Source organism: Molossus molossus, unplaced genomic scaffold (genome assembly GCF_014108415.1).
Source record: "Molossus molossus isolate mMolMol1 unplaced genomic scaffold, mMolMol1.p scaffold_m16_p_6, whole genome shotgun sequence".
In the NCBI taxonomy this organism is placed as follows: Eukaryota; Metazoa; Chordata; class Mammalia; order Chiroptera; family Molossidae; genus Molossus; species Molossus molossus.
The window spans coordinates 26,816,701-26,829,641 of NW_023425399.1; the positions used below are offsets into that span (position 1 = coordinate 26,816,701).

The 12,941-nt window shown below is 42.7% G+C and overlaps 2 protein-coding genes across 2 annotated transcripts in view; both read right to left on the bottom strand.

Annotated features, from left to right (window-relative positions):
* CUNH20orf194 (chromosome unknown C20orf194 homolog) overlaps window positions 1-12,941 on the bottom strand; it is a 121,456-nt gene that overhangs the window by 56,352 nt on the left and 52,163 nt on the right. The window contains exons 16-19 of the mRNA XM_036245658.1: window positions 9,857-9,968; window positions 9,048-9,118; window positions 8,003-8,053; window positions 6,996-7,083 (exon numbers count right to left, since the gene is read on the bottom strand). Coding sequence (XP_036101551.1) covers window positions 6,996-7,083; window positions 8,003-8,053; window positions 9,048-9,118; window positions 9,857-9,968 — 322 coding nt within the window. The remainder of the gene's footprint in view (window positions 1-6,995; window positions 7,084-8,002; window positions 8,054-9,047; window positions 9,119-9,856; window positions 9,969-12,941) is intronic.
* On the bottom strand, window positions 2,882-3,214 carry LOC118619014 (60S ribosomal protein L35a-like). The gene has a single exon (XM_036245657.1). It carries the CDS (start codon window positions 3,212-3,214, stop codon window positions 2,882-2,884), a length of 333 nt encoding a protein of 110 aa, XP_036101550.1.

A 12,941-nucleotide genomic window follows, 5' to 3' on the forward strand; every position in this document is an offset into this window, starting at 1 on the left:
AGGAGAGAGAGAGAGAAACATCGATGTGAAAGGGACACATCGAGTGGCTGCCACCCGCACGACCCAACCAGGGCCGGGGACAAACTGCAACCGAGGTACATGCCCTTAGCAGGAACCGAACCCGGGTCTCTCTGGACCGCAGGCCGACATTCTAACCGCTGAGCCAAACCGGCTAGGGCAGATTGAACCATGTTAACTTGAGACATAAAAGATGTAAAAAAATATCTAAATCATACTTCCAGAGATAAAAAAAATACAATGTTTGAAAAGAAAAATACACTGGCCTATCTGGTGTGGTTGAGCATGAATGCATACACCAAGAGGTCCCTGGTTGGATTCCCAGTCAGGACACATGCCCAGGTTGTGGGCCCGATCCCTAGTGGGGGGCATGCAGGAGGCAGCCAACTGACGTTCTCTCTCAACTATGTTTCTATCTCTCCCTCTCCTGTCCTCTCTCTCTAATATCAATAAGGAAAAAAATTAAAAAGAAAAATACACTGGATGAGGTAAGTGACATCAGTCAACTGTTGAGAGTTTAGCTAAACTACACAGTGCTGCTACCTCAGCACCCATTTTGTTCAGCTAAGTGGCCTACAGGGCCCTTATGTAAGTGCATGCCCTAGATAATAGCCTGTAAAGTCACAAACAAATGTAAGTTCCTAATATGACTTCCCCACCAGCTCTAGTGATCAAAAGTCTCCCTCCCTCCTAGCACCTCCTCCTCTGGATCCCTAGATAAGACCCCTGTGGAGCTTACTAAAAACCCACTCTTTTTCATTTGAGTTGACAAATATGGCCTTAGCCTGGGAATCCCAAAGCACTCTACCCATGGACCCTAATAAAGGCATGTAGCCCTGGCTGGTTTGGCTCAGTGGTTGGAGCATTGGCCTTTGAACCGAAGGGTTTCGGGTTCGATTCCTGGTCCTGGTCGGGGTTGTGCAGGAGGAAACCAATCAAAGTGTCTCTCTCACATCGATGTTTTTCTCTCTTCTCCCCTCCCTCCCTCCCTTCCACTAGATCTAAAAATTAATGAAAAATATCCTCAGGTGAGGATTAACAAATAAATAAAAAATAAAGGCGAGTGCCCGAGGTCCTGCCTCTCTCTCTGCCTGCACCCTGTCTTGCCCTCCCTGTGTGGCCCACTCAAGGCATGCCGTGTACTTCCTCTAGGACCTATGAGCACTGTATTAAATTTCTCTAGTTCAATTTCTTTTTTTTTTTTAATCTTCACAAGGATATTCTTCCATTTATTTTCAGATAGAGTGGGAGGGAGGGAGAGAGAGAAATATTGATGTGAGAGAGACACAGCGACTGGTTGCCTCCCTCACAACCCTAACCAGAGCTGGGGACCGAATCACAACCCAGGTACATGCCCTTAACCAGAATCAAACGTAAGACTCTTTGGTCCACAAGCCGACGTTCTAACCGCTGAGTCAAACCAGCCGGGGTTCTAGTTCAATTTCTTTCCTGGTCTTTTGTTGAACTTTGCTCACCATCTAGCACTCTTAACAAACATAACAATAATGGAGGTGGCCAATATATTAAAATACATAAAAACAGGAACTATGCACAATAAAACACAAAGAGAAAAATGACTGAAAAAGAAAAACTAGCCCTGGCTGGTTTGGCTCAGCAGTTAGAGCATTGGCCTGCGGTCCAGAGAGACCTGGGTTTGGTTCCCGTTAAGGGCATGTACCTCAGTTGCAGTTTGTCCCCAGCCCTGGTTGGGTTGTGTGGGTGGCAGCCACTCAATGTGTTCCTTTCACGTTGATGTTTCTCTCTCTCTCTCCCTCCCTCCCATGCTATCTGAACAAAAAATGAAAAAATGTCCTCGGGTGAGGATAAAAAAAAAAAAGAAAAGAAAAAGAAAAACTAAAAACAATTCCAAATTTGAGAAAACTATAAATCTATCAATCAAGAAGCTAAATGAATCCCAAGCACAAGCAATGTAAAGAAAACCAAACCAAAACTGCACCACATTAAACTCAAATTGCTTAAAATCTGATAGAAAGAAAGAAAATGTAGAGTAAAAAAAAGCTCATGCAAAAAGGAACAAATATAGGGATGGTAGATTTCTGCTCAGAAACAATTCAACCAAGAAGACAGAGTGAAACAACATCTTTAAAGCACAGAAAGAGCCTGGCTGGCGTGGTTCAGTGACTGCGCATCGACCCATGCACCAAGAGGTCGCCAGTTCGATTCCTGGTCAGGGCACATGCCCAGGTTGTGGGCCCAATCCTTAGTGGGGGGCATGCAGGAGGCGACCAATCGATTGTTCTCTCTCATCGATGTTTCTATCTCCCTCTCCCTCTCCCTTCCTCTCTCTCTCTCAAATCAATAAAGAAAAAAAAAAAACTTTTAAAAATAAAAATAAAGCACAGAAAGAAAGAAACTGCTAACCTAGAATCCCTTACCAAGTGAAAATATCTTTTAAATGTCCCAAGGGGTTGGACATTTGAAATGGCTGTGAGGACTTGGGCAAATCCTCTCCCTAGGAAGCAACAACAGAACTGGACAACTATTTAAGGACTAGAAAATGGATCAAAGTTGTACAACAAAACTAAGAAGCATTATCTGAGAAATTCTACCGAAGCTTGGTAAGAACAGTGGACATCTGTGGTTAGTATGGGGCTATTCACATGACCTCCCCTCCAGTTCTGTGGTCTTATGAGGGAGAAGGGCAGGCCTTCTGGAAATGCTGACTTCATTTCAGCAAAGCACAGAAAAGTCTATACTAGGGATGTCAAAACTACAGCAATCAAAGTGGCAAACATTCAGGGAAGGTCAACATACAACTAGCCAGAGATTTCTTTCTTCCTTTTTTTTTTTCCTTAACAAAAACACAAGAGAACAAATCCATTTTATTTACTTTTCCATAAATTTAAATCCTTGAGAGGTACAGCATTACATGAATTCTGTGTCCAATGGCCTTAACGGGAAGGTTGCTTCGGAATTTAGCATGAACCATGCGTCTATTTCCATGAGCATGAGTTACCTTTCCCCAGATTACTCTGGTTTTGTTTGGTTTGCCACCAGGAGTCACTGTGTTGTTCTTTGCTTTGTACACATAAGCACACCTCTTGCCCAGATAGAATTCAGTTTCATCTCGAACATAAACACCTTCAATTTTAAGAAGAGCTGTGTGCTCCCTCTGGTTCCGGAGACCCCACTTATAACCGGCAAAAATGGCCTTGGACCACAGCCTTCCAGACATATTAGTCCTTGTAGGAACCTGTTCCCAGCAGGCTCCACAGGGTCCAAGATGGCTGAAAAGGGAAGGCAAGCAGCCAGAGATTTCAATGCAGTGATGGCAGAAGTCACTAACCGCGGAAGGGAAAAGGTTCCAGAGCTGGAAGCATGTCAACGGAAGGGACTCAACCTAGACTACACTCCAGATGCTACCATTAACTTGCACTATAGACCTCAGCCAAGTTTTCACCTTCTTCAGTGCTCAGGATATAAAGATCAATCAAGATAATGCACGCTGAAGAGCCTTTTCAGTGCCTTCAGAAGATAGGAACAGATACATTTCAAACCCATCACAGTCTCAGGCAGAGGCAGATTTGCCAAGACATTAATGAAACTTAAGCTTCAGGACCCCTCACCTGTCTCAGCCCCCTTCTAAGACCCTGAGAAGAACCTCTACCATTTTGTTATTTTCCCTTAAGAGAGTCCTCAACTGGTATAAACTTCAAGCCTCACAACACTGACCTGAATCCTGAAATGGTGAAACGTTAACACACAGGCAGAAGAGACTCCTGTTTAAATTCTCTGCTCCTACTGAATTTTCCTCCTCATGAAATCATCTCCTAATTTAAACTACATTTCCCTCAGGAATTAAGAAAGCTGGAAAATCTAAGCTCTCAAGAAAGTGTTATAAATAAGGCCCCAGAAACCCCTGGCTGTGCCCTTTATTTTTTTAATCCTCACCTGAGGATATTTTCCCATTGATTTTCAGATAAAGTGGGAGGGAGGGAGAGAGAGAGAAACATCCATGTGAGAGAGACACACTGATTGGTTGCCTCCAGCATGACCCCAACCAGGGCCAGGGATCAAAGAGCAACTGTGGTACATGCCCTTGACCAGAATCAAACAAGCAACTCTTTGGTCTGCAGGCCACTGCTCTAACCGCTGAGCCAAACCGGCCAGGGCTGAGCCCTTTATTCTTGTGTAGAGACCTCAGGATACACTGAATCTTGCTGGATAACTCAATACAATGTAAGATTATTTTTGTAATAAAGCCCTTTGCTAATGAAAGGGGCAGGAGAGAATAATAGAATAATAGAGAACTAATCATAGTGGGGTACTAGCCACAGTTACAAGAAATGTTAATCATCCTTGCTCTGTTAATCATGATTGCTTTGTTCTGATTAAAGAAAGCCCATTCTGACCTGGCTGGAAATTGTATGCCCTGGGACCTGGGAGTTAACCTCGATGCGACCCATTCTTTTTACCTGAGAACTGCCCCCTCATCATGGAAAGACTAACAACATTGGAGTCCTGGAGGCGGTGCACCAGAGGCAACCCTACAACCCTGTGTAGCCCCTGGCCCACATTACTTCCCCATGCTCGTAATTTGTAACTGTTTTACCCACTGTTATACCTTTGCCTACCTGCCCTTCCCCACATAGCTATCCAGTATAACCAACCCGGGGTTTTTTTTGTTTTTGTTTTTTAGAGATAGAGAGTGGAAGGGAAGGAGGGAGGAGAGAGAGAGAGAGAAGGAGAAATATCCATGTGAGAGAGACACATCCATCGGTTGTCTTCCGTATGCACCCCCAACCTGGGCTGGGGATCGAACCTGCAACCCGGGTACTTGCCTTTGATCGGGAATTGAACCTGTGACCCATTGGTCCAAGACCAATGCTCCAACCACTGAGCCACACCAGCCAGAGGTTTTAGAGCAGATTTTTCAGGGAGACCCACTGCTCTCCCATACTGCCGGCAATATTGAAATAAACACTCATATATGATTCAATCTTGTCTCTGCTTATCTGGTTCAAGTAGTGACAGGCAGCCTGGACCCATTCGTTGTCCGCTTCACTAAGAAGGTACAAACTAATTTGGAAAATATCCTCCTAAATATTATCATTGGCTCAACTATGACAAAGCACAAACACCTCTGTGTTGTATCCACAACCTGCCTTTAACACAGTGCTGTCACACACTCCCTGCCCTCAACTAACGTCCCTGGACTCTCCATGGTCGGAGAGGCAGAATGCACAGTAACACATGCTATTCCTCACTATCCCAGCGTTTCGCAGAGAACCAGAACTCCTCGTGCGTTGTCTTCGATGTGAATGCTGGAGCAGGAGCTGAATCAGAAATCTGAGGACAGGGAAAGGAATCTGACACCGGACTGAACTATTCTGAAGAACAAATTACCCAGAAAGGGGATTTTCTTAGTAGAGACTGAGAATTTGTGGAGTAAATCACAACTCTTCCTCCACAAAATAGCTGTATCTAACAGGGAAAGGAAGAACTTATTAAAAAATGTTACTTTGAGGAAACCAAAAAGGAGCATGAATCCTCATGAAATCCGTGAAAGATGAACAAAGTTCTTGAGAATTTTATGTAAGCAGAAATACTGCCAGCTTGGACTGAAAGGTAGAGAGAGAATATGAAATGAGACAGATCACTAAAATTCTACTGGTAAGAAGCAGGCTCATCAAACTACTCAGCTACAAAGTGTCATCTTCATGAAAAAGGAAGGATGACAGAGGTGTAGCCACTAGCCCAGAGTGCAAAACTAAGAGTTTAGAAGTGGACCCAAGAGCCCAGAGGGTGGAGGGAAATGTCCTGGAGGACTATTCCCAGTCCTTGAAAACTAATCCAGGAAATGCAGTTTGTCTAGCTGGATTTCAAAGCTGCCTTGGGCTGCTGACTCCTTTTTATCTTCAATTTCTCTCCTTTTTAAATCAGAATATCTATAACTATTGTCCTATGCCATCTAGTGTGTTGGGAGGGCTGGGGCAGATTAATTTATCTCTTTAGTTTCACAAGTCCACAGATGGAGAGGAACTGTGTTCAGGGGTGGTACTCAATGGTTTATACTACAGAGCCTCATCTAGCTATACCTGATTTAGATAATCTTGATAATGAGATTTTAAATTTTTGAGCTGATGAGATTTAGGACTTTGAACTGTTACCATAATGGGATGAGGCCTTCCTTAGGAGGGGGTGACTGTATTTTCCATGTGGCAGAGACATGAATTTCAGGAGCCAGAGGGCAGACTGTGTTAAGGAAGACATTTGAGGGCAAAAGAGAGATTATCTGAATGGGCCTCCTCTAATCACAAGAGTCCTTTATATATAAGCAGAGTTTTCTCTGGCTGATAGCAGAAGAGGAATTCAGAGAGGTGAAAGTATAAGAGATATTCAACAATGCAAGGGAGGTTCTCTATTGCTGAATGTCACAGGGTGAGGACAACAGGGAGAAGAAGCTGAGAGTGGTCCTGGCTCATAGTCAACAATAAAATGACCTCAGTCCTACAAGCCAAAGGAACTGGCTTCTGCCAGTAACCTTGATGAGCCCGGGCGCAGGTTCTTCCCCAGAACCTTCAGATAAGAGCCTAGTCTGGCTGATGCCTTGAGACCCTAAACGTGAATCTAGCCAAGTCTGCCTGGACTTCTGACCTGTAGAACTGTGGGATAATAAATGTGTTGTTTTAAGCTGTTAAATTGTGGTAGTTTGTTACACAGCAATAGAAAACTCATCCAGATTTTGTTTAGGTCTACAGATTCTCTTTCTGGACATGTTGCTGCTACAGCCCATTCTGAGAGTAGTCCTCAGCCAGCAACAAGAGGACCAGGCACAGTTCTGGGGCCAGCCCTTCCTAGCACAAGTTTCTTTATCTGTAAAATGGGTGAAGCAAAGGAGAAGAGCAGTAAGAAAACACTTCTACACCAACAAATCTTTTCCAGTATCAGATGTATTATTAATCACAACATCCATGCCAATACCTGCAAAAGAAGGTCCAAGACATATAGCTCACCTTCCTCAGGCCAGGGCTGTGCATTGCTGGAACAAATATACGCTCCTTCTCCTCCTGTTAGAAAAGTGCCCAGGAAACACTCATCTCCCTTTAAAACAAACAAACACAAAGAACAGGTGATTCACAGCATAAACATTCACAGAATCAAAACTCTTGCCCAAGTTTCTCTACAAAAGCTGCCGAGTCATCCTCAGATATACCCAACTTCTTCCACCATCTTTGGCATTGCCGGGATCTTTATCATGTTACTGGAATCCTTTGACTGTACTGAGAAAAAGAATATAGGGTCCTCTCTGAGTCCAGGCACCAAAGCTTGCAATGCCTGTTCATGTTCCAGTGGATTTCTATCTGCTGGAGGCAGCTCTTCCTAGCCTAAAGCTTTGACCTCTCAGCTCTGTATGTCTAGGCCAATCTGAGATCTGCTTTTAATAGTACTGGGAGATTAAAAACAAACAAACACACACACGGCAAGGTCTAAATGGCAAAAAGAATCCTTCCAATTGTGTACCCCATAAATGGTTATTTCTAGGGTTCTGCTGGGAAGGGGAAGAATGCAAACAGGAATTGAGACAAAGATATACAGATCCTTTAGATTAGCCCTAAAATGAGACATTTTAAGTGATCTTTATATAAACTATTTACATTTTATTTTGATACAGTGTCCACATTAAGAAGAAGGCACTCTTGCCGGTTAGGCTCAGCGGTTAGAGCATCGGCCTGCAGACCAAAGGGTCATTCATGGGTTTGATTCTCGGTCAAGGGCACATGACCTGGGTTGCAGGTTAAATCCCTGGCCCTGGTTGGGGATGTGGGAGGCAACCAATCCATGTGTCTCTCTCACATTGATGTTTCTCTCTCTCTTTCTCTCTCTCTCTCTCTCTCTCTCTCTCTCTCTCTCTCTCCTCCTCTCTCCCTCCCTCTCTCCCTCCCTTACACTCTATCTAAAAATCAATAGAAAAATAACCTTGAGTGAGGATTAATAAAAAAAGAGTAAGAAGGATACTTACCTTCACTGCTTGCTGGGTTTTCTCAGACAATTTTACTTCATTATCTTCTACCTGTGTCCAAAAGGAGTACAGATTTTTAGTTGCTACTTTAAGGGCAAAACTTTGCTAGATATCCCCTCACCCCCCACTACCCATGAGTTCAAATGTTTCTAGGAGACTGATTAGTCAGTCCCTCCACCAAATTCAGTCTCTCAGGTCCTGATGGCTGGCAGAGTTGGCTGCTGGTCACCAAAGCTCAGAGCCTAAGGCCAAGATGGGCTCCCTCACTGGGACCTGAGGTTCAGCTAAATGAGCCTGTGATATGTGGAGAGGATATATTAGTCTCTGCTCACACTTCACGGCAGAGAAAAACTATTATTAGGGATGAAGGAAAGAGAACATATTAAAATACTTTGAGTGCACTCTCATTTAAACATGTTAGATGAGGATAACTCTTGCTCTTCTCTATCCACGTCAGATTGTAGACATAGGATACAAAGAGCTTCTAAAATGGGTACTCAGATCATCACCAGACTCGCTGCTATACTTTCAGTGTCCCAAGGCACCAGAGTTTTAGAGCAAGTCCCACTGATAAAAATGGGACCTTTCCCCAAATGGTGAAATGTTGACACACAGCCAAAGGAGACTCCTGTTAATTCCCTGCTCCTATTGGACACTGCTGTACTAACTAAGTAGCAACCATTCTGACCACAGAAGGGACCACATAATCCACTCCTGCCTGTGTGTGATCCTGGACATGTTGGTCAACTTCCAAACCTGTCTCCTTACCTGTAAAATGGGGGTGTTAATTTCTTCCTTTCCAAAATTTAATAGGGATCCGGATAACTTAATTCCTTTCTTTTGGAACTTTTCTAAGATTATAAGAGTTAAAAGAAACTAGATTTGTTTGTATAAAAAGAAAGCTGAGACAAAAACTTCCATTCCTGAACAGCAGCTAGTTCAGGATTTGACAATCCACTAGGGACCCAAGGAAAAGGTTCTTCTTCATACGTTCTCCCTGATTTCTCCCCAATTACATCCACTTCACCTGATGAATGACACTAACCAACCAGGAGCAGAATCTTGGTATAGCGGCTGTCAGGACTATGGAGCTGGTTTCTGTGTTAACAGTGCCATCTGTAGGAAGACCACAAACGTGCAGGTTATTGCCTACCACCTGAGCCCACAGTGCAGGCCCCAAACAGCTACACCCTATCCCTTCTCTTATTAGTATGGAGTCTGATGCCCTCAGGAAATGAAAACTTCCTAATCAGGGGGCAGGGAGACTAATGAAAAGTTCCCCCATGTGATTAACTACTATTTTTTACAACAGACAGAAACACACATTTAAATGAAGAATTCTGGGAATTAGTACTTATTATCTATATTTTAAATTTTTATCAAGGTAGTACAGGTGTGTACCTATTAAAAATCAAACAAAACATTATCAGGCTCATCCTACCAGCACTGGATATTATCATTTTCTAGAATTTTTTGCCAACATAACAAGTAAAAACAGGAATGTAATTATTGTTTCAAACTGCTTTTTCTTGACTATTAGTAAGACTCTACATATTCATATATATGTATATGTAATGATAATATATATGTTACATATATATAACTGTTTTTTTTTTCCATTTCTTTGAACTGCTGATTCACATTTTTTGCCTATCTACCATTGGGTAGCTTGTCTTTTTCCCATTAATTTGTAAGAGTGCTTCATATATTAGGATATATATCCTTCATTTATCATAAATATTCAAATATTTTCATTAGTTTATTTGCTGGTTTTTTGTCTTTTGTTTATGGTTTATATTGCCCCTCCACCCCCAAAAGGTTCAGCTCTGCTTTCCTGAGACCATATACACTTACCCTTTTCTTTAACTAAGATCTGAGATGTCAAAAATGATTCTGAGAAGACCACAGATCCTAAGCTTCCCCTTTCTCCCAGCAAGTCAGGAATGTCATAGACAGTCATATAAGCCTATATCAAATTAGAAAACAGAGTTAGACCAGTTGTCAGTCTTAAACCTTCAGGGCGACACCCATAAGAAATAGACTACACGCCCTGGCTGGTTTGGCTCAGCAGTTAGAGCGTCGGCCTGTGGTCCAGAGAGACCCGAGTTCGGTTCCCGCTAAGGGCATGTACCTCAGTTGCAGTTTGTCCCCAGCCCTGGTTGGGTCGTGTGGGTGGCAGCCACTCAATGTGTCCCTTTCACATCGATGTTTCTCTCTCTCTCTCTCTCTTTCTCTCTCTCTCTCTTCCTCTCTCCCTCCCACTCTACCTGAACAAAAAATGGAAGAAATGTCCTCAGGTGAGGATAAAAAAAGAAAGAAAGAAATAGACCAAAAAAATATTGCTTTCAGGTATGTTTAAAAAGAAAACTGGAGAGATTCTAAGGAAAATTCAAGTAATCTGGAAATACGTCTCAGAACTAGGAGATGACTTAAAGCACAGGCTTCCTTGCAATTGTTTCTACTTCGTCTTTTTAAAGATTAAAAAAACCCCTGATTTTTAGAGAGGGAGGAAGGGAGAGGGAAAGAGAAAAAAAAGAAATATTGATGTGAGAGTGAAATATCAACCAGCTGCCTCCTGCATGCTCCCTATCAGAGTTTGAGCCCATTACCTGGGCATGTGACCTGGAATCGAACCAACAACCTTTTGGTACACGAGACAACAACCAACCACTGAGCCATACCAGCCAGGGTCAATTGCTTGCTTCATGATCAGAATATATGCAGCATTTGTTAGACATATGTACTTTGAACCATGTGGCATGGGGAGAGAAAAATAGATAAGACATGGTCCCTACCTTCAGGAAACCTTGTAACGTATAGTTGGGGAGACAGGAGCATTCTTATACAAAAGTCAGAGAGAGCTCCTGAATGGCTGGTTAAAAAAGCCCTGAATTATCAGTTAAAACTAGTGAGAATGGAACAATTCTGAGGGGAAACTAGCAGAAAATGGCATGACCATGGCAATCTGGTGAGGAACATGGAATAAACAGTCCTCTCTTGGCCTTACGTTGTCGAATGGCTAGGTGCAGAGCACCTAAAGCTAGAGTTCATTTTCACACATTGTTGTTTTAGCCTGGGCCCTGTTCTACCTCCGGAGAGAGACAAAAGACCTAGGCGTCTTGAAGGAATTGCTAGATTTTAAAATAAAAAAGATGGCAGAAGAGTCAAAAAGAGAAAAAGCCAGAACCCTAATTTTGTATGTTGTCATGATAAAATGTACACAGTGACAGGTAGGTTTTTATATTTTGGTTAACTTTCTGATTAGGACTGACAATGGGAAGGTTTATTTAAATCTATTTCAAAGAATTCTGAACATCCGAAGACACAGAACCTTCCCGGGCTACAGGGTTCCCCTTAAGTAACAATGGAACCTCACTTTTTTGGTTTCCAGATCAATTAGGAAGATAAATCCTGTGGATTCCTAATCCCTCACTTTCATATTTGGTTTTTGATATTAAGGAAGAGGAGAGAAAACTTCAAAAAAATAATACATGTAACAAAATAAAAACCAGTAAACAAATAAAAAGAATATACGTAGGCCCTCGCCAGTTTGGCTCAGTGGTTAGAGTGTCGGCCCTTAGACCGAAGAGTCGCAGGTTGGATTCTGGTCAAGGGCACGGATCTCAGTTGCAGTTTGGTCACTGGCCCCGGTTGGGGTCGTGCGGGAGGCAACCAACTGATGTGTCTCTCACATCGTTGTTTATTTCTCTCTCTCTCTCCCTCCCACTTTATCTGAAAAAATAAAAATGAAAAAATATCCTCAGGTGAAGATTAAAAAAATATTTTTAAAAAAAGTAGAGGAGAAAAAAAAAGAGTATATGTAGCATTTGTTAGACATACGTACTTTGAACCATGTGGCATGGGGAGAGAAAAATAGATAAAATACGGTCCCTACCTTCAGGAAACCTTGTAACATATAGTTGGAGAGACAGGAGCATTCTTTTACAAAAGTCATCAAAGATCCCACTCCCTGATATATGTAGTACAAACTATAAGTAATATAGGAATACAGTACTTAGAGGAAGAAATCAACAGAAAAGCTTGGAGAGGAGGTAGAACTTCCTCCCTGCCTAGACGGGAGGGCAGGATTTGGACAGAAAGCAGCCAACTTCCCATCTCTTCTTTTCTACCTCATTAGCTGCTGCTGAATGCATACTTAACACAACAGTATGATTCTAGTGGACTCCTAATCGCTTACTTCTGTGCAAAGCACCTTCCAGAGCACTGCACAAGTCTAATGAGAGAAGTCAGGAAGTTGAAAGTCTAGCAAGGAGATAAAGTACCATCACTCAAATATCAGAAAGCATTTCCCAGCATCTTTATGTCATGAAAAAGTTTCAATTAGTTCTAAAAGAACATTGACACAAAATGTTGACAGAGACAGGGAGCAAGTACACTATAAAAAAGAAATTATTAACTTAAAAAATTACCCTTGTTGTACTACTCTCTGTAGATGAGATAACACTACTGTGTTTCCACTGGTGATGGTGATGGGCATGCATTTGCATCAAGTCATCCACAGCTGTCCATCTAGTTCCCAGTCCACCAAAAGCTCACTGGAATTAAGGTTCAGGCAGTAGCCGCAAAACAGACTCAAGGTATAACTTGTGCCCATACATACTGCCACCAGAATCTTGGCTGGATGTCCACCACCCTCTCATGCATTGCTTGCCAATCTTCTCATCAGGATGCACTGGAGTAAATGGAAGACTCAGCTTGTGGCTGGGAGCTACTGGTCCAGAAACTTTAGCTCCCCTTAGGCCATGGGAACCCAGCCAGGGACCAATATTTTTGTATCGCTCAACCATTCCCCTGGCCCATCAGTGTGCACCAACATATGGGTAGGAAAGTTCTGCTCTGGCTACCCCACTTCTGTTGAGAGTCAGGCCCCTGGTTTTTGTTTGTTCTTATTTATTTTCACAGGCCCCTGTTAAGGGCA